Below are 21,209 nucleotides of genomic sequence, written 5' to 3'. Positions count from 1 at the left end.
TTAACAACTAGTATGCCATTGTTACTGGTATTTCGACACCAGTAAACTTTTTTAATCTAATTTAATACAAAAATAATCTAACCTTTAATTTGAGTACATCTAATCACTAGGGACAAAATAACTGTTTCATGTCTCATGTTTTTTTTTTTTCCAATGTTTCTGTATTGTCGCAGCTAAAGTGTAAATTCGTTTGCTTTGTGTCCGTGTCTTATTCCTCGCTGTTGCGGATTTTATTAAATTGGCAGCTTGACAGACCCTGTATGGCTTAGTTTAGACAGAAGATTCGACAAAATTTTGATTATTATAAAAAAATATAGAGGACAAAGAACTAAATGGGAACCATCGTAACACCAACAATTGTGACGAACAAAACAAAATAAAAATAAACAAAATACAAACATTACCACGAGCAATGAGGAAAAACAAGAATAATGAAATAAGCATCAGAATAAGCATAATTAGACCAAATACACCTCAATGGGAAATATAATTAAAACCTTTTTTTGTCTGAAAAAGTAATGCTTTAGGTGTCTGACATGCTAACTGTGAATGGGAATGATGTGACTCTCAGAATCTCAAGAATTTATTTATGGGAATCTGTTTTAAAAAGCCTCCCTTGCTACTAAATGCTACAGCTTGTCATACAGATTGGGATAGGCTATTTAAGAATTTATAGCGAATGTTTTTAATTTAACTTGTAAGAATGTCATTTTAACAACGTGGATTGCTATTGCTACCCTCAAAATAGATGTTTTGTTTTTTTTTCGAACATGTCCTTCATTACCATTAATTAAAGTTAACTGGGTTTCTCTATAGCAGGTGTAGTAACAGTGTATCACCAGTAAGAAGCGCATGAAGCCTGTAGTCACTAGTTATTTTCCACCTTTTCTCATAAACTGAGAGCTATTGGAAAGAGTGTAAACAGAGGGAAACAGACATAGTAAGGAATGTATTACAGAAAGAAATAAAAACGCAAATCAGAGAGAAATTAGTTGCTTAGAAATCTTCTTAAGATTAAAATAAAAGTAAGGGAATCACTTCAAAAAGATAGTTTGGAAATATTTTCACCGTTTTGAAAGAAGAAGATGGAGTAGTGCTAATAGTAGTAATAGTAGTAGTTAGAGATGGGTGGACTGATATAAAATATCAGATTTATTGATTCTTTAGCTTCAGATTCAATCTTGAAATTTTCTTATCTTTTTGTATTGTAGTTTCTCATGTCTATCACAAAGAAGATTTTGTTTGGATTTGCTCTCAATTTTTTTTTTCCCCTGTGTGTTTATTTTGGAAAAATGTGCACAAATCATGTTAATAAGTTATTAAAATATTTTCGTAGATACTTAAACTTTGTCCAAATTCTGCCAAAAGTTTAAGCATCTACTTAAGATTTGAACAAAAATAATTCAAAGGAAAAGCTACAAAAAAGGTCAGAAGATTAATAACACATCAACCCTAACTAACTACTATTAGCTGTGGTATTGATGTCGGCAATTTGGTCGATGTGGGCCCTGTATATCAGACTGATACTAAAAACAGTTCCCGTCCAATCATTTGTATCTAGTTTGTCAGGTGAAAAACATGATGTAAGAGTATTTAAAGTTGCTGAAGTTTACTAAGAAAATAATATTTGCTATCACCCTGAAGATACTCAGCCCATCCTGAAACTTGACTGTGGCAGCATCATGATATGAGGATGCTGTTCTTCAGCAAGGACAGGGAAAGTTGGCTCGAATAGAGATAATGTTAAACACAAGGTGATCTTGGAGGAAAATCTGCCAAGGCTGCATAGACGGGGGTGAAGTCACTTTATTGCTGGACAAAGGCCCTGCACATGAAACCAGAGCTACAATAGAATGGGTTTAGATCACAGTATAGGGTAGAGCAAAGTTACCAAAGCAGATATTGAGGCCTCAAACGAATTTGAGGCATAAACAGATGATTACATTGATGCAAAGGGACAAAAGGGTGGGGAGAATCCCTCATTTCCTAGTCAGTGTCACTCAGAGAGCAACTTTGTTACAGCAACAAATATCACAAAACATTGCAATTTAAAGTACAGTGTGAAACAATAAAATTTTTGACATTGAAATTGGAATCAGGTATTTTAAAAGAATGGAGGACTCTCATTGAAATTTTCACCTGTATAGCCCTGGATTTAGATTTTTCAATTTACAGTTGAACTGATAAATCTCATTGTAGATGAGTAAAGCGCTGTTTGTGATTGAGTAAACACAATATTATTTGGACTATTCTGTCCGAGGTCCCAAGTACTCTGCAGACTTCCAGGTTCGGTACTACAAAGTGACTGAGTTGGTTATGAAGTTCTGGATGATGCAAGTGAATTTGGTTTGGATTTTTGCTTCAGGTCAAAGTTCCCTGACCTCTTTTTGAAGCTGGCTTTCCCTTACACTTTAGTCCTCAGGTGGTTAAGTTGTGATGTTGTCGTCTAGATGTCCTCCTGTCCAAAATAATCTACTTAATTTTATTAATATCACTTTGGTAACATCTGAATCTTTGTGCAGGATGGTGTTTACATGTGCCACCAGAGTCTTTTACTAAAAACATTCAGAGGAAACTGTACCTTTTGTTGTCTCAAGAGGATTTCTAGTGTTATAAAACAAACAAATGTATGCACCTTAATGAAGACGATAATCTCTTACAGTAAACTAGTAAACTGACTGCAGAATTTTTCCATAACAAAGTATAAAAGACCAAAACTTATTTTCTTGCTTATTAGAGCTAAACAAGTATCAAATGTTTTTTAGATTCCTGAAGCTACATACTCTCCAATCTCAAGCTCGAGCTTCACTCAGTAGTTGGCAACTCTGTTGAAGAGTTCGTTTAATCTGATAGCAGGTCTCCCCGGAAGACAACAACTTATCTTCTTCAACTTCTCTCTCCAAAGAAACTGAAAGAGTTACAGTGGGCAAAAACTCTTTTTTTGTTTTTTAAACACAGAAAAAAAAAATCCTGGATTCGTTGCAGGGTTTGAGATATGCAATATGACACACCACCCAGGGTGGCATAGCCTAGGGATGCCACAAACACACAAAGGTCACATGCTAGTTGCCAAACCAGTTTTCTATTGCTTGTTGGTATGCCCAATCAATTTGTGATTTGATGCTTCAAATTGGACACAAAATAAAAGTTTATTTCACTGTTTTCTGTGCATGTGGGGTGCATTTAATAGGCTCAATTTTACAGTCAAAAGTATTTAAACTAGTTAAGCTGGAACTGGATTCTACAATATGGAGAAGAGATTCTTTAAAACACATTTTAAATGATACAAAACTATATTTGATTTGTAAGCATACAAAAAAATTCCATTTTCCATCTTCTTTTCAGCATAAAAGCAGCTCAAATTGTGACAGATACAGTGGTGGTCATAATGTATATATCTAAAAATAAGCTGAACCTGAACCTTGAGTGTGTGTGTGAGTGTGTTTTCATGAAACATAAAACTGTCAAACAGATCACAATGTTTTCATTCCTGATGATTTGATAAGTCATATCAGGGGTGGGGGTATTGATGTGTTTGGTTGTGCGGGGATCAGGAAGTGGAGGGGATCACAGAAGGAGGGTCTCCCCCATGGAGCCATTCATTCATGAACCGTCACTGCCAGTGGCAGTCTGCTGCAGGCACACTGTGCAAGGATCCTCTGGCGGTTGCTTCCTGGTAAAAACAGCTGCTCTGCTCCACTGTTTCCACATGATTGGTCAGTATGATGAATTGCTGCAAAGGCAATGACTTCTTTATGTGGATAAAACATTTTCCAGTCAGGATTATGAACTAAATGTGATTTCTAATGCATTATTATTAGGATTGAATTGGATTGTTTTAAAATTGAATTTGACTTAATTGATCAAAGTGTGTGTTTTTGGATACTGGTTGAACTTGTTGGTCTGGAAGAAATGCATTGAGATGACATTTATTGTTAACTAAGGCTGCACAAACACACTTTATTTAAACAAATAAATAACTGAATTACTGAGATTTTATTGAAATTTTTGTAAACATTCACTTTTTGTTTTGTATTAGTGATGCAGCTATCATTTTAATTATCTTCTCGTAAAAACATAGATGAAACAAGATCTGAATTTTAATTGAAACTTATGTTAAGGGCCCTTTCAGGGTTGGGGCCCTGGACTCATGAGGCCTGCAGGGCCTCTGGAGCAGACAAGCTGTTTTCCATTCAGACTGGAACAAACAGAGGGCGTGGTGGAGCACAATCGTCTCCATTCGGCGGCGGCAATTCGGGAGAAAGGGTTAATATAAATATAAAAACGCAATGCACGAACTGTGAGGGAGAAAACATCGTGCACAAAGTGAGCAGGGCCTGCAGAGGGTCCGGACTCGGCGTTCAGGCCCGAGCAGGGAGAGCAACGAGGCGACAAAATAAAAAACCACGTGATCCAAAATGGGCAGTCCTCTGACGGTGCTGAAAAAAGCCATTTTCTGGCGCCGCTGCACAATTCTGCCCAAGTGCAAATAATTTCACCTGGAGTCCGGCTGGGAGCAGTGAGGGGGAACTTTGATGTCTGATCAGGTAGGAACACAAGCGCCGCTCTCCGCTTTCTCTTTTTCTGTCGGGAGCTCTTTGCGCCGCTGTTTGCGGAGGCGCACGCTGAGTTTGCACGGTGTCACATTTTCAGGAGCCTCTTGTTCGCTCTCCTGATTCAGCTCTGTCAGTGAATTTAAGATGGCTGCTTTGTGTACCAGTGTGATTCTGCAGCCCCCTCGGTGTCGGTGCTCTCCCTCTGGATGTGCCGGGCCCCCGGCCGTGCACCCGCCCGCCCGCCTGCCTGCTCAGACGGGCAGAGGACGGCGGAGCTCCGGGGAAATGGAGTCGCTCTTTGTTGGCCGAGGGGGAGTCGGGAGCTTGGTGCACAAGACGAGGCCACACAGAGGGTGATTCAATAGCTGGCCGCTGCGTGTTGCTGCCCTCAGAGGGGGGTATTAATCGCAGCAGCGTGCAGTAAAGAGTTGTTTTAGGTCGGTTTGTTGTGGTTTCACAAGGTGCTGTCCCAAGGACGATCTGTACACACACATTGTCTTGCCTGAGAGCAGCAGCGGTGTGAGAGATAACCAAATCAAACACATTCACATTTCGGGTGCTTCTGCCCCTCCACCCCCTACCCCTGCAGATCTGTCCAGATGGATAAAATGCAGCCGAACCGGGTCAAAATCACAGATCTGAACCCGCTGCTCACATGTCCGCTGTGCGCCGGCTACCTGATTGATGCTACAACCATCGTAGAGTGTCTGCACTCCTGTAAGTTCCCCCTGATAAAGGCTTTATCATACCTGCATGCACGGAGATTTGGTAAACCGCACATATGCATGCTATGCCTGTCTGCTGAGACTGTTTTGTTTTTAATAAGGCTTCCATATTACATGGACAGATGTGGACAACGTTTTGTTCGTGGGTGTAAAAACGGTCCTTAAAATAAATGTAGTTTTTAATAGCAGTTTCAAAATGCAGAAAACCCAACCATTAATTTTAATACATTTATCTACTAAGGGAAAATCCAGAATTGTGGATTATTATTATTTTTTTCCATAAAATAAGGTTTGATTAAAGGTTAAGAGCACTTTTGCCTCACAAACAAATTTAAACCTACTGTGTGGATTTTCTCCAGGTATTCCAGCTTCCTCCCACGGCCCAAAAATATACATGTCAACTGGTTTCTCTAAATTGCCCTTAGAAGTGTGTGTGTGTGTATGTGTGTTGCCCTGTGATGGACTGGCAACCCATTCTACCAAATATTCTGTTAAAGTAGTCCTTTGTTGTGATACTGCACACACGGATATTGTGGTGATGATTAAAATTCAGCATGTTTTACAGCTCTAATGTATAAATTTATGCTTTCCTGAGCTATAAATATATTACAAAATTTCTCTGAGCCCCTGCCCTCTAGTGTGTTGGAGGCTCGTCTTTATCTTGCCACCTGAAATGATGGGAATGATGGTGAAAAGAGGGATGGAAATGTTGCGTTGCAAAGATTGGCATCTTGGAGTCGTCGGATAGCGTTAGATGCTAGCCGGGTGTTTGGGAACCAAACCATAGCTAAGCCTTTTCTGTCGCACAATCATAAATATGAACATCTGAAGTTGTGATGGTTAAACATGTAACTTTTTCTGAATGTTACGATGATTTGAGTAAGATTAGGTGACTTTTCCCTGACCCGTTTTCTTCATTTTCCTTCATCACAACACCCCCACCTTTATTGGCCTTTTGCATAACAACCACAACAAATAAGCATAAAGTTGTAACAAATCAAGGTAAATAAAATAGAAAACCTAAATTAGATGCTTTAAGGGCTAAACATCTTATGAAGATATCAGATTAAACATTTCAATTACAGGGAGCCATTTCTCCCTATAATTTCACTGTGTAAAAAGCTATCGCCTTCAAAATTTCAGGAGTAATTAGACTTTTGGAAGTGTTTGTCAACTAAAGAACAAGAATAAGTCCCATCCTCAATCTGCAAGAGATTATGGTGATGGTACGGAGGACATCCAGCCTGAATGGCTCCTACGCTCTTTGGCAAAGAAAAATGACAAACCTATTTCTAACTGCTCACCAACTTTTTGCAGGTTTCACTGGTATTCTAAGATTGATTAAAATTTTGTCTGTTGGTTGAGAAGCAGATGAAATTTTTTGACATGCCATTTTAACATAATGTAAAAACAAGAAAATGCAAGACGGCATGTTAAATGAAGCCTCGTTTTCGCTCATTAAATGAACATTGTTTTATTTCTTATCCTTTTCTAGTCTGTAAAACATGCATTGTTGCCTTCCTTGAAACAAATAAGTTCTGTCCTCGCTGTGACGTCCAAGTGCACAAGACATGTCCACAGCTAAGCATCAGGTAAACCAGTGTTTTATTTATTGTAATCCTATATGCCTGTTTGACAGCTTTCTCTGATTAATCCTTTTTTTATTTTTCAGAGCGGACAAAACTCTGCAAGATATAGTTTATAAGCTGGTTCCAGGGCTCTTCAAAGGTAAAATTGTTCAACCTCAGGCCAGCTGCTGGTTCTTGTATGTTTTGTTCAACTTCATAATGGAGGTGTGTTTCTATTCTGAAACCTAGACGAGATGAAAAGGAGGCGAGACTTCTACGCAGAGAACCGGGAGCTGGAACCGGGCGAAGTGGTAGAAACGTTTAACATCGCAGAAGATGAAATAATCAGTCTGTCCATACAGTTCTACGAGAGGAACCGGTGAGTTGGAGGTTTACAGGAAGATTAGAAAACTTTATAGATGATCCTGGAGGAGCCTTGAATCATAAAAATTAAAGTGTGAACTGCCTCTGCAGCTGTTCAACATTTTTTTTTTGTAAAAATCCTTTTTTGTACTTGCCTGCAGAAGCAATGAAAGGCAGCGATCGGAGATGGAAGGAGACAAGGTACAGATAGTTACCGTCACACATTCGGCCAGCTTAATTCCATTTTCTGTCCCTCATCCGATTAATGCTCTTCCTCTGCGCCGTTCTTTGTTCCCAGTCCAATGGGAAACGCTTCTTGCAGTGCCCAGCAGCTATGTCTGTCATGCACTTAGCGAAGTTCCTCCGGAGCAAGATGGATATACCAAACAACTACCGGGTAACTGGACTCACACACGCAGTAACCTGTGCTGTTTAGACTCTGCAGAACCTAAGAAGGGGTTAGTGGCTCCCTCTGTTTTTTGTAGCACTTGAAAATTTGCAGCATTTTTCCCAGTTGCTATGGTACGGAGATGGCTGCTGCCATTGTTCAGGTGGATATCCACTGTAGAGTGGCTAGCCGCATTCCTTAGCATTTAAAGAAATTGACCAATACGTTTTTAATGTTTTTTTTGTTTTTTTTTCCAAAAATATGTTCAGGCATTGCTCAGTGAAAAATTCCTAGAGTTGTATCATTTGGTTTCCTGCTATTTGTATATAAAATGTAAAAGGTAAAAGTAATTAGACTGCACAATATATTGTAAATTTATAAGCGCAGTGTCATTGTACTGACAGTTCAATTCACCATAAGGATATTTTAGGCGGTAAAGTTGGTGAAAGACTGAGTTGTTTCATTGTCAAAATGTATGATGTTGGCCAGAAGCAACTTGCTCAATAAAAATTTATTGTTGAGATGAAAATAACACATTGGACATTTTGACCTAGTCTCTGGATAGACTACTCATGATGTTGTCATTATTTATTTCGAACATGATAGAAGTATAAAATCACACACATGAATAAGGAATATTGTGCACCTATAATTTCAAACTTGATCTGATTACTATTCAATTAAACAGAACAGCAAAAAAAAAAAAAAAACAACCCAGCAATAATTAAGACACCATTTTTGCTATTGTTTTAAAAAGGTTTATTTGTTGTTTTCTAATTTTTGAACTTTGTTGAAAAATGTGGAATATCAGAAATGCCTCTAAATTTACCAGGGACCTAAACAAGTTTACTGTGGAAAATATTTATTAATTATTCCTATTTGCTATTTTGCTCTTTATAGAGCAACACTGGGAGGAGTGTTGTCTCAGGAACAATTTCTTTAGTTTGGCAGAATGCTGCAGCTTATTGTCCATGGGGAGGACCCATTTTTGTTCAAGCTTTAACCTCCTGGCTGATGTCTTAAGATGTTGCCTCAGTATTTAAATGCTGCTGATGATCTTCAAATAATCAGTACACGTTTCTACTTCGAGAGTTGTGTATAGCACACCGATTACATTACCGACTGTAGTACGATGGTATGCATGTGTGTCAGATTTGGCGAGATCATCCGGTGAGTATGGTTTGGGCAGATGGCCGAATCCTGATTAAGTCGCAGCAAAGTGTGACCAGATTAAGCTGTTCTACACCTGTATGTGGTCCGATCTGACTGAAACAGACAGACGGATGCATAAACTTATTTCTTAAACAGAAAAGGGAACTAGTTGTGCTTAATCAGTATATTTTGAGTACAATAAGAAATATTTCATACATTTTGATTTGGAAATGAATCTTTTTATTTGACTTAATTAAATATTTGTAGGCATTTTCAACATGGAACAAATATGAATATATATTTTCAGCCTTAAAACTTGACTATAATGCCTACAGGCACTTTATTTAGCACAACTGTATGACCAGCAGAGGGTCAAAGAGGGTGAATGAATGTAAGATCGGACCTGGATTTTATTGAAGTAACTTCTAATTTAGTTAAGAATTAGAAGCCTCCTATGGGAGGCTTCTAATAGGCTGATGGCCAGGACGTCAACTTTCACATCTTCTTATTTTTATAATATAAGGAGCAAATGGCTGACACTGAACTCTGTAAATGTTCTTTACTGGAATTTCTAGAATGTTGCACAAAAACTGCTTAGAAAAACAAGAGTCTGGAAAAGTACAGTGTTTTGAAATGAAAAAAATTTGTTGAAAGCCACCTTTTTGGTTGCAGTAATGTCAGTATTGAGATGATGATCCAGTATTTGGGGGGTTGGTGACAGTTAATGTCGGTATGTCATGATTGTTTGTGACCTTGTTGATTGTCTTACTGTGTGTGCCAGGTGGAGGTGCTGTATGGGGATGAGCCATTGAAGGACTATTACACACTAATGGATATCGCCTACTTCTACGAGTGGAGAAGAGTAAGTGTACATTTCTGTACATTTAAGAAATATCTGAGGAATGTTCCGAATTTGAAACAAGCTCTTTCCTTGCAAAGTATTACCAGCGTAGTAATTCGGAGAACTTTTTCACATTTTCTCATGTTGTAGTCATGCACCTCAATGTGCTCTTCTTATAGTGCAACTCAAAAAGTGTCATGAAAGGAAAATGAAGCAGGGCTGCTGAGCTTTTATTATCCATCTGAAAGGTCACCAGACTTCTATAATCAACTAATTAATGAACAAATTCAGCCTGTGTGTAATTGAATAACAACATCTTTTCTGTAAAGTCCCTAGAGGTTTGCTAGAGAACATTAGTGAACAAACGGCATCACAAAGACCGAGGAACACAGCAGACTGATCAGGGAGAAAGGGTTAAAGGAGGGTTAGGTTAAAAAACAACAAAAAAACAATCTTTGAGCGGTTGGAGAGGGTTAGATCTATGATCTTTGGAAAGTAGAATGAAGAAAGAAAATGTTGAAAGTCAGAAGAAATATTTGCAGGGGAAAGTGGTCAAAATTTAAAGGAAGACAAATGAAGCTACATTCAGTAGAGAACGTGTTGGAGGCTCTGAAGACTTTGGATTGAAGTACACATCGATCTCCAGCAGGGGGTGTTGTTTAGTTCAAGGATTTATTTTATGTTTGAATGGCCCAGTCCACACCTGCATTTAATTAAGACATGGAAAATGGGCAAAAATGTAAATTTCTCACTGTATGAGGTAGATTCTTACCCGCAACGACTTCTAGCTTTAATTTTACCACAAGGTGCTTCACTATCTGAAAGCAGAGTTCAGAAAAAGCAGGAGTTTTTTTAAGCAAGAAGCCCAATTTCTAGGTGTTAAAGTAAAAATTTTTCCAAGTCATATTTGAAATATTCTGCATTTTTGTAACAACTGAAGGTAACATAGTTACTTGATTGTGCCATAAAATGGCACCATGTGCCTAGAAAATACATAATACTTTAATTCAGATTACCTTTAGAAAACGTGAAGATCTCCTCAGCATCAAATCATATGCTCTTGTGTAATTCCACACAGACCGGACCCATCCCCTTGCAGTACCTGGTCAAACCCACCCGGAAACGCAGGAGGCCTTTGCAGTCCGCCGCCCAGGGCAACTCTGATGGCGTCAACACCAGCCCGACGTCGGAGAGCGACTCTCAGAGTGACAAACTCCACAGTCCTGCCACAGTCCAGCCGCCCAGAGCTCCCTCCCAGACGAGCGCCGCTTCCCACAATGCTTCCCCCTCCATCCAAAGCCCCAATGGCACCGCGGTGCCCAACAACACTCAGCGACACGCGCTGTCCTCCAAACAGGCCTCCAGCAGCCGGAAGGTGACCGTCAACGGCACGAGCCCCGGGGCCAGCAAAGAGGAGGCACGGGGTGGCGACAAAAGCGGCGCGCCTCCAACGACTTAACCCCCACGGGGCGGCGGGGGAGGACAGTGGTATTTAAGCTGCTCCCTCTTTTTATTTCTCCAAGTAGCCGACAGAGGCCCGAGCTTTCATCCTTCTGGACAGGCAGGAGGCGGATCGCCGTTATCGTTCAGCTGGAAAGACTGACATGCAGCCAAATAGACTCTTGTATGTGTGTGTTTGTGTGGTAGAGTAGAGCTGTGCACACATACAAAACTGTACAGGATGTATCAAATGTGAGCATGTGTGCATACATATGTATAAACTTATCTTTTATACAAGATATCGTAACCGTTTTTGTATCGTATATGCAGTGAGTCCGTTTCATTTCCACAGACGTCCACTTGGCTTCCACGGCAGAATCATCAAAGCTTTTTGTGGTGCGAGTCACTGCATACAGTTGGATGTTGAAGGAAATAAAAAAAAAAAAGACAAGCTAATTCTCGCCTTTTTAAAGAGTTTCTCTGAAAGTGTCTGATATAAGCAGCGCCTCATCAGGTAGCGTGTACATTTATGGAAAACCGTTGATGCACTTTGTGAAGGTCCAGTCACAGAAGCTGGCGGGTATTTTCTCAGCAGGAGAATCTCCAGCCGTATTTTCACACTCAAGTCCAAGCACTACCACACTGACGGGCAACGTGTTCGTCAGCATGCTGTCCCTCCTCAAAGAACTGAGTGAAAAAGAAGGGATGTTGGAAATTTTGCCATGTATGTTGTTCCGTACATTTCAACATTCCTTTTTGTTGCTTTTCAACAGATTCTTTTTTTTTTTTATTTTGTTTTTTAAATCAGCCATATGTGCATGTTTTAGGTCAATAAAATGTTTACTAGGTTTTTTTGACCTGAGCCTCCTGTTTAATTTCCTCTGTTCATGACTTTCAGGGTCATTTTCTCCATTCAGAGGAAATTTCTGATTTGTAATATGAATGTAAATACTGAGTATAATGTATAAAAATTTGTCATCCTGGGTATGAATATCTATAACATGTTTTTTAATGGTCCATTTAAAACATCTCTTTCCCTCCCAGAACGAATTGGTCAGTTAGTTGAACAAGTTGTAAATTTATTTTTCATTTAAAGTAAAATTATACATACTTTGCACAGATGTTCCTTAGCTAGTTGCACATCAACCACCAGTTTATGTACCCATTAACTTTTTGGTGTAATTTTGGCTAGATATTTGAAGACTTATCAGAAAAGATGGAAGTCATTCCATCTTTTCTGATGGAATGAGAAAGGAAACTCTTGGGTTTCTCATGACCCCAAGAGAAACTCCTTTCTCTTATTTCCTAGTCTCCAGTACTATGGGGGAATTTTTCTGCCATAATTTGAGAACACACATTTTCAGTCTGAAAGCAGGATTTCATGTTTTTCTTCTCAAAACTTGTTTCTGCTTGGAGTGAATCTGCTGTTGCAAAACTGCTCACTTAACAAAACGTTTTCTCTTTGCTTTTGGAACAAAATGCATTGTCGCCTGGCAACCTCTCAGCCAATAGAATGAAAGTGTTGAGCTGGGTGCGTTTGTTTCTTTCTAGCGGGTGTGCCTGTGTGGCTATCGATTGTAGCAACCTGCACCACCCACTGGATATAGGGAGAAATAACCTCAGCTTTGCGCTCCGCCTCAAATTAAACATCCGCCAGCAGTGTGCTGCTGATCGATAACAGCCTACTGATCTTAGGCAGGACAAGAGTTTGTTCATCCATCCAAACAAAATGGATCCACAGATCCATCCGTGTTACAACATAGTCACGACATGATATCTGTAAAGGCCAACTGAATGTGGTTTCTTGTAACTGCCGTTAAAGTTCCATGCTTTTATTTTTGGCAACTTTCTGTATAACGTATCTATGGCAACAGAACAACAGAGCTACCGGAGAAGGGTAACTGCAATGAAAGAAAAGGTAAATAGCAAGACAGAAAAACGCATAAAAAGGCGTTTTATGCGTTTAAGTTGCTTCAAGCTTTTAAATGCCTGAAGCAACTTAAAAGCTTCAGGCATTTAACTTACCTGAAGCTAACTTAAATTTGGCTTCAGGCAATAAGAGAACAAGGTAACGGCAATTGAAATTTATTAAGTATTTTAATTATGTGACTGCTTAATTAATGATTTGTGAAAGAAATTGTATCAATGTATCGAGCTATGTACCCATAGCTTGTTTTCAAAAGATTCATGTTTTAAAAATGAATCTATTTGAAAGAATTTCAAAAAAAAGAACTGTAGGCTTCACGAATGACAAAAAAAAAAAAAAAACGATTACAATTTTTATTTATCTTGTTTAGCTCTTAAGGCGGTTGATAACAAACAAGTGTCTAAACCATCAATTAGCCATCAGTTCTGGCCTTCTTGTCCTCATGGACCGTTGTGCTTGTGCTTTGTGTACTGGAGCACAGTCATGTTGGAACAACTCAAACTGATTATTTTCTAACTGTCTTGGTTGGTGAAGCATTAAGACTTCCTTTCACTGGAGCTAAAGGACTGAACTCAACTCTTCAAAATAGCCTTGCACCAAAATCCCCTCTATAATGAACTTTACACTTGACACAAGGCAGCAGGAAAGTGCCAAACCCAAACTCATCCAGCCAAGGAAACCAAGACAATGAAGCTCTCTATCCACTGCTCCACACTTCACATCTGATCATGTGAAATGTAGAGATTTGTAGTTATAACTCAGCAGGATATTGATGACCTCTGTGCATCATGATTATCTGACCACTCTGTGATTTGACAAGTCGTACCTTAGTTCCCACTCACTTCCACTTACCTTATAATACAAATACCACTTTGTGGAATATCTAGTAGCAAAGAAGCTTTATTACAGCAATGAGCCTCAGTTCTTTCAATGAAGATGATTTCAAATTATGTACATAATCACCTCCTTTCCTGTTACTCATTAATACTCCTTTATATTTAAGGCAAGAAACAAACCTTACCCAACTGCATAAGGAGGATTTAAAAAAAACAGATTCAAGAACAATAATAATTTTATTTCTGTAAAATCACTCATTTTCAAAGTTAAGAGTGGAAACCTAGATCGCCATTTCGTTTACTGGCAACATGTCACACTGATTTAAAAAAAGAAACAACTGCCCTGATGCTGTTTTCTCTGAAATGTTTCTCCCACTGACTCAGTTCAGAGACATCTCTGTCCTCAGGGTTCGTCACCTTCATCAGTCTGTGTATTCATGAAGCGGAGCAGACACGATGAAGTCCTGTTTGTGTGTGCCGTCGCAGTAAGGTGGGTTGTTGGTGTGCTTGCATCCACACAGCCACACCGTGGAGTCTTTCTCCGGTACAAAGCGAAGCCCCTTCATTCCCTGTGCTCTGGTTTTGTGGGCTCCATCGCAGAACGGCTTCAAAACAGAAAAACGCCAATAAATAAGATACACTTTTTTTGTTTTGTTTTTGGAGGTTTGTCTTTAAAAAAAAAAAAAAATTATTTTCTCACCTGCTTCCGACTGTATCCACAGGTGCACCATGAGTAGCATTTTCCTCCAACAAGATCCACTTTTATGGGCTTCTTACATGGAATGACAGGTTCTGGAGGGGCTGTGGACAGGTTAACCTGGGGATTCAGAAAATTACACAAAGAAAAATGTGACTGCTGGTGTGTGAGAACTCCTTTAATTTGCCAAAAACAATCGCTGCTTGACTACAGTCTTTAAGAGAAAATGTCTTAAAAGAAGGCCAGGCTTTAAAATCGGTACAGATGCCATTGAGAGAGGATGAGCCTGCAGGAGACTGATTAGTTTTTAAGATCTCAGGCATTACACATTGTGGCCAAAATAAGTCACCACCATCAGCAAAATATATTTAAAAAAATCACGTTCACACTCCAATGGTTGATTATACAATAAAAACTATTTTCTTTACTACAGATGGAAGGTTTGCACCACATAATGCATATACAATTATACAAAATATTTATTCCGCCTTCTTATTATGTGAGATGCAACATTTAAATATTTATTCCCACTATTTTTTGTGGCCAACCTAAGAAACAAAACCATCAGCTTAAAATATAACGTAAAATCACCACACTCTGCTGGTTGATTAAAAGACAGCAAGGCGTTTGACTCAGATGGTCTCAATTTGTCACTTTTAAAACTATTTATTTTCTCTTATTAGAAGAGAACTTGGTGACATGCATTGTGGGCTACATGTCACCATATGCCCAAATCTTTGTGCTGGATAAAATTCATTGCAAGTAAAAACTCAACAGGAAGAAGAAAACAGGAGGACGTACAGGAGGAAAAGAAATGATCCATCCATGTCTGGAGAACTTTTATGCAAAAAACTCTTTACATTATATTCTACATGCTGGTTGAGGCACTCATGGGTAGACACTTAAAGACCTTTTATTAAATTCTTGTGTGGCATTCAGAGAAATGCTGTGTGATTGGTCAGAAATTTTTGAAAAATATAAAATGTGCTGGCCACATCGAGTATGTACAGACCTTAACTGTTTCAAAGTGTATGTTTTTGCTCACCATGATTTATTCAACATTACTCAAAATGAACAAAGAAGGAAGAACAACAGTAACAATTACACACAAAAAAATTTAACATTAAGTTTTAGTATAAAATCATTGATTTAGAAACATAAATGAGAGCTTGATATACACATTTTGTAGATAAAAACTGATTAGCTTTTCTTTCTTTTTTTTTTACAATTAAAATGAGAAAAAAATGAGCTCCAGAAAAATTAAAAAAAATATTTTTCTCCGATTATTGTTTCTACAGTACAGGTGCTGTTTATGTTTGACGTTTTTTAAATTCTTTTTGTTGTTGCACTTACTGTTGGTTGAGTTAATTCAATGTTTAGATCTTGTTTATTGACTAAAAAGTTTAACAGCAGTTCCTAGGTTTAACTGAACCATCAGGGATTGCTTTTCTAGCTACCGTAATGTGATGAACTTAAAAAAAAAATGTTCATGGGTGTAGGGTAGGGCTTCATCATCAAATATTTTAAATACATTTAATTAAAACAGCCCGTATCAAGCCAAGTTTTAATAATTGTTCCTAAAAAATTGTTTTAACTAAGCTTTCTCTCCTTCAGCACAAACATCTGAGTCCTGATGGAAAAAAGCTCAAACACAAATCTCGCACTGAATAAAAGAGAATAGAGCTCTAACTTAAAAACAAATAAGTAAATTTCTTTCATATAATCTAAAGGTTTGTCAAATTTAATTTATTTACATGTTTAACATGACAAGTTAATAAACGTACTATATTTACTTCAATGAACTTAATTTAATTACCTGAGACATTTTCTTTTAAACTGGATTATCTGTCTACTTTTTTCTCAGTGCATCTAGGTTGCTCAAATTCATCTGTGACACATCTACGAGTCAGTTCATTAATCTCCAAATCAGTGTTTATATTCTAAAGGTTCAAATCTTTTTTTCTACCTGATTTTCCAATTTTAGTCATCACCAATCATTTCCTGTTAATTCAACTCAATGCCAGTTGTGGGTGGTAAAAACTGACATTTATATAAATAACTTTTAATAAAGCAAGCACTTTTATCTCTGGTAGTTTTGTAGCACCATACTCTATTCTTCATACTTTAGTAATATTTTGAATAAAGATACTCCTTTAGTGCAATTTTTGCCTACTGACACTCATTTCGTCTTAGAAAAAGCTCCTAAACTCCTGGGATTATTTGCAAAACTACTAAAAACTCAACAAATAACCGGCTTTGTGGTGAATCTAAAACGTGCTGCACTCAAATCACCATAATTCATTCTTTGGTGGTGTTTATCTAAACAACGGCAGGAAGCATTTTAGTTTATATTTAGCATTTTTCAGACGACAGAATGTTTATGTAAGAAAGGCGAAACTGAAATGTTATTTTACCTTGGCAGCCGCCGTAGCTGCTGTCCGCGGATGTCTGAAGGTGAAACATCGGGAGTGTAACTTGTTAAAAAGGGTGATCATATTATCAACAACAGCTAATGGCTCGGCTCACACAACACAATGACAATCTGCCATGAAGCAATCCAAATCAAAACAGCAACCAGTAAACGTCCGGTCGACAGCTTGGACCTGATTGGAGGCGAAGCGTTCTAGAAAAATCACGTGCCATCTTCTAAACCAATAAGAAAGTGGAAGTCACCTATTACGATTTAATGATAAAAATATATGGTTTCAAAGAAATAAAACATGTAATTTGTATTTGTAAAAACAAAAAAATAAATAAATAAAAAGGCCACCACCGGCATATGCAAACAAAAAATACTTTAAGGCTGAACCTCAATAATTAAATAACGATTAATAGATAAGTGGAATAAAACAAATTAATAGCCAATTAATTTTTAATATTATATGAATAGGAATCTATGTAACATAGGTTTGATGCATGTGTATACACATTAGAATCAAGGGACGCTGAAAATAAGCAGGAACTACTGCATTTTTATTTTTTTAAAATGAACGTTCAAAGAATGCCGTTTCTTGCTGTTAGACCTCTATGAGACTCGAACCTGCTATACATTAGATACAACACAAAGCAAACTATTTTGTTCAGCCCCCTTTTGCTGACTTCTCACTGGCAGTCTTCTAAATGTATCTCCACAGGAGCGCCACCGTTTCCCAATTTAATCCATTTATTGATCCTCCTTCAAAACACTTCATCCTCTGAAACTTTTAACTATAATTAGAAAATAGACAAAAAATATTAGGGTTATACAGGGTACAAAGCATATAAAACCCTTTCACAGGCACTACAAATGTTTTGTAAAAATATGCTTTTATTGAACTCTTACAGAAATCAGGTTCATACTACAGTCCTTATTTGATAAATACAGAAAGACTTCTTTTAGTGCTCATGAACAATATTATGTTACCCCCCCCAAAAAAATAATAATAATAAAAAAAAAAGCTTGGATACATATAAGCAGCATTTGTGTATTATCAAAAGTATTTGCATCAAACAATGTGGCAAGGTAAGATATGATGACCTGGATCATTTAAACAGGCCTTTAACATACTTTATCACATCCCTATAGATGACTTTCAAGTGTGAGCCGTCGCAGTATGGAGAGTTCTTGGTTTGCTTACAGGCACAGAGCATCACTGTCTTGTTTTTGTCGGCGGTGAAAAGTAGCGGTGAGATATTTGGGGCTTTTGCTTTGTGAGTGCCGTCGCAGAAAGGCTGTAAAACAGGATTAAAAAAAAAAAAAAAAAGACATGTTAATTGTTACTTTACAACAAAATGCCAAGGAGCTTTAATCTTCATTTATGTTGAGCAAATTGAATATTACTTTGACTAGATTTAATAAATAAATTGATGTGGACTTTTGTTTTTGAGTCTGGTTAATAAGTCAGCTTTAAAATATATTTCTGTGGAAAATGTTGGCAAATTTACAAATATCAACTTGTGGATGTCAGCATGTAACACAGCAAGTTGTAGGTAAGTAAGGCTGAATGAGTTTATGGAGATAAAATTAGCAACTTTATTGCACAGTAATGATAGTTGACCTGAGGTTTTACACATCTAAATGTAAAACATTGTAATTTTTAACTGAATAAACTGGCAAACAGAAGAAAATCTGACCAACTATAACAAGTTGCTGTCACGTCTAAACATTAAACAAATGCTTGAAGAACCAGAAATGTCTGATGCTACTTTAAACACCAGGGGAGCCAATTTCAGTCTATTTTGTTTAACTGAGGAAAATGGTCAGTTTTACAAAGCTGCAGATAAACATGTTAGAAACCATTAGGAACTCCCAATCAGCCAAAAATGTCAGTTCTGCAGACTAATACACAACCCTTATTAGATAAGATAATGATTATTCAAGTCCAGGCTCAAGTCTTTGTGAGACTAAAGTTCAAGTCTCAGCCTGGGTGTTTGTGACATCGGGACTTTAGTCTTAAGAGGTGCAGCGGTGAGTTCTTTGTTGATTCAAAGCTCTTTGTAAGCCTCCTCCCATTAATATTTCATCAATGCTGAATAGACTTATTTGACAGGAGACATGGGAACTTCTGTGACATGAATCTAAAAGCAGCAGAGCTCAGCACACATCTCTCTCACCTGTTTCTTGCTGTGACCACAAGCACACCAGGCGTAGCGTTTCCCAGCAGATAGCTTCACCCTGTATGGGAGCCGGGCAGCAGGGACGGGCTGAGTGGACTGCAGGCACCTCTGAACCTGGAGGACCAAACACCACATGTTCTGCTCAGACTTTGAGCTCCTATTGTGAAGTTGAAGGAGGTATGATGGTGGAGGAATGGAGGAGTACAGGCAGAGGTAAAACCAGCTGACCAAATGTACTGGAGGCTAGCTTAAGTTGCTAAGTAACGGTGAGAACGTTACATTCCGAAGATTTTTCAAAAGTGTCATTTTACAGACACCAAAAATATTAACTTACTGCCAAAAAGCAACTGGATTTTAAGCGCATTTTTTTTTATGTTTTAGAAGCAATAGAAATCCAAAAGGAAGGGCAAAAACGTGCGAAATGTAAATTTTGCGTGACTCGTCTTCTTTCAGAGAATACATCCATTTTAAGTCACTTGTTTTAGTTTGATTAACAATGGATTTGTATTTTGATTCAAACAGAAGTTTCAGAGAGAATAACAGAAATGTTTCTTAGTAAAAACACGGATATTCATTGCGTCTTATCAATCAGAGCAGTTCTCTGATGCTCACCGACAATACAAGATAAAACCAATTCTACCGAAGCCCTATACGTTTCAAGCTAATTAGCTTGAATGTCACCTCACGTGTTTATCTTAAGTAGTGGTAAAGGTGAATGAAAACGTGACAAAGGGTGCGCCAAGTTGGATTTTTTTTTTTTTTTTCAGAGAAAAACAAACATGGTGCGAACACCCACAGCCGTGACTCAGCTCACGCTCACAGCAAAACTCGACGTTTTGCAGAAATTACGTGAATAAAAACCCGCTGTGACTAAGCGACCCACAGAAACTCTTAGCAGACAAACTCACCGTGAAGGAGGCGGAGACGGACACAGGCGGAAGCAGCAGCGGAGGTCGTCGGACGGTCTGCACGCATCTTGTCCGCACTGCGCACATCAACACGGTTGCATTCATATTTTTTTTTTGGCGCACTTTAAGCGCTGAATGTGCCTTTTCGTGTTATTGCCGTAGACGCAGACAGAGAGCTGGAGGTTACTCGGCAGAAGTTCTGGTCAGAATTTGGCTGAGACTCCGCCTCTGCCTCACCGCTCCTCCTCTTCCTGCTTAGACTCATTTATTTCATTGACAGCTCTAATCTGTGGCGTACGCCCACTGAAGGGGATTGTAAGGAGTAAAGTACCTTCTTTATCAAATTATCCCCACTGATTTATTCGCACCAGGCCTTACAGAACAAGGCTTAGTCAGGGTGTTTAGGAGAATCATTTACGTAGTTGTTCCTTGAATTTGACTGGCGAGGTTGTTGTTCCACCTGGTTCCTGTTTTTGGTTTCAATCATAGTGAGCCTCCTCCTCCTCTACAGTATTGAACACATACAAAACAACCAGATTTCCCAGTAGCCAGTTTGACATCATTTAAAGATGATATAAGTAATTTTGTCTTCAGATTGTTTCGGTATAGGCAGGTTTACATTGGAAAACAAAGGTCTGAATCATTTCCAAAAATGTTCAGTATAGATTATCCCTCATTGTTTACTTTCTAAATCAACTGGGTTAAAAATATACATTTCTCCCAAAGTACCGGTATGCATTCTGGCAATGAGCCATCCCCAAAACGTAAGGTGAAGATAAACTTTTCCGGATTTGAATACCAACTCCTTGCATGTAAAGGTATAAGGTTCTGCTTCATCTTCAGGTTCCTAGCCTGAATGCTTAATATAATCATCACAAATATTCGGAACAGTTCTCAACTCCCTCCAAAAACAGTCCCACAGAACGATGCAGCCACCGCCATGCCTCACTGTGGACATGGTGTTCTTTTGTTGTGGCGAAACATACATGCTGGAATTATAATCTCAACATTCAACTTTGGTTTCATCAGACCATACTTTGGGAGAAGTATGGATATTTTAAATTTGTTCTATAAAAATAAGCAAGGAGTAAAATTGTTTCCACAATAACCACATTTACCCAATCTTTGTCCAGACTTTTCATATACTTTACATAGTCATGCATTTGTAGCTTTATAAGTCCAAAAAGAAAGCAGGTTTTTAAGAGGACACCA

The 21,209-nt window shown here is 38.3% G+C and overlaps 3 protein-coding genes across 7 annotated transcripts; 1 reads left to right on the top strand and 2 right to left on the bottom strand.

Annotated features, from left to right (window-relative positions):
• Positions 1–3,597: 3,597 nt before the first annotated feature.
• On the top strand, positions 3,598–12,070 carry LOC122829043 (polycomb group RING finger protein 2-like). Of its 3 annotated transcripts, none has more exons than XM_044113246.1 (9): positions 3,598–4,547; positions 5,146–5,273; positions 6,777–6,873; positions 6,954–7,009; positions 7,099–7,228; positions 7,374–7,413; positions 7,511–7,609; positions 9,534–9,614; positions 10,672–12,070. In XM_044113246.1, the coding sequence occupies exons 2-9, from the start codon at positions 5,156–5,158 to the stop codon at positions 11,050–11,052; spliced, it is 1,002 nt and encodes a 333-aa protein (XP_043969181.1). In that variant the 5' UTR covers positions 3,598–4,547; positions 5,146–5,155; the 3' UTR covers positions 11,053–12,070. The 3 variants fall into 3 exon arrangements, with proteins under 3 accessions (XP_043969181.1, XP_043969183.1, XP_043969182.1); XM_044113248.1 differs by having other exon boundaries at positions 4,323–4,547; positions 7,377–7,413; positions 10,672–12,069; XM_044113247.1 differs by lacking the exon at positions 3,598–4,547 and adding an exon at positions 4,587–4,993 and having other exon boundaries at positions 10,672–12,068.
• Positions 12,071–14,014: 1,944 nt separating this feature from the next.
• On the bottom strand, positions 14,015–17,119 carry LOC122829042 (CDGSH iron-sulfur domain-containing protein 3, mitochondrial-like). The gene is made up of 3 exons (XM_044113245.1): positions 16,908–17,119; positions 14,497–14,613; positions 14,015–14,401 (listed from the first exon to the last, which is right to left on the bottom strand). Exons 1-3 carry the CDS (start codon positions 16,986–16,988, stop codon positions 14,219–14,221), a joined length of 381 nt encoding a protein of 126 aa, XP_043969180.1. The 5' UTR covers positions 16,989–17,119; the 3' UTR covers positions 14,015–14,218.
• A 326-nt stretch (positions 17,120–17,445) lies between these two features.
• On the bottom strand, positions 17,446–20,255 carry LOC122829041 (CDGSH iron-sulfur domain-containing protein 3, mitochondrial-like). 3 transcript variants are annotated; one of them, XM_044113244.1, is made up of 4 exons: positions 19,998–20,251; positions 19,087–19,203; positions 18,111–18,204; positions 17,446–17,700 (listed from the first exon to the last, which is right to left on the bottom strand). In XM_044113244.1, exons 1-4 carry the CDS (start codon positions 20,100–20,102, stop codon positions 17,681–17,683), a joined length of 336 nt encoding a protein of 111 aa, XP_043969179.1. In that variant the 5' UTR covers positions 20,103–20,251; the 3' UTR covers positions 17,446–17,680. The 3 variants fall into 3 exon arrangements, 2 of the variants coding, with proteins under 2 accessions (XP_043969179.1, XP_043969178.1); XR_006370319.1 differs by lacking the exon at positions 17,446–17,700 and having other exon boundaries at positions 17,783–18,204; positions 19,087–19,246; positions 19,998–20,255; XM_044113243.1 differs by lacking the exon at positions 17,446–17,700 and having other exon boundaries at positions 17,783–18,204; positions 19,998–20,249.
• Between the last annotated feature and the right edge of the window lie 954 nt (positions 20,256–21,209).

Source organism: Gambusia affinis, linkage group LG04 (assembly GCF_019740435.1).
Source record: "Gambusia affinis linkage group LG04, SWU_Gaff_1.0, whole genome shotgun sequence".
Classification (NCBI taxonomy): Eukaryota; Metazoa; Chordata; class Actinopteri; order Cyprinodontiformes; family Poeciliidae; genus Gambusia; species Gambusia affinis.
This window is presented reverse-complemented; position numbering and strand designations above follow the sequence as displayed.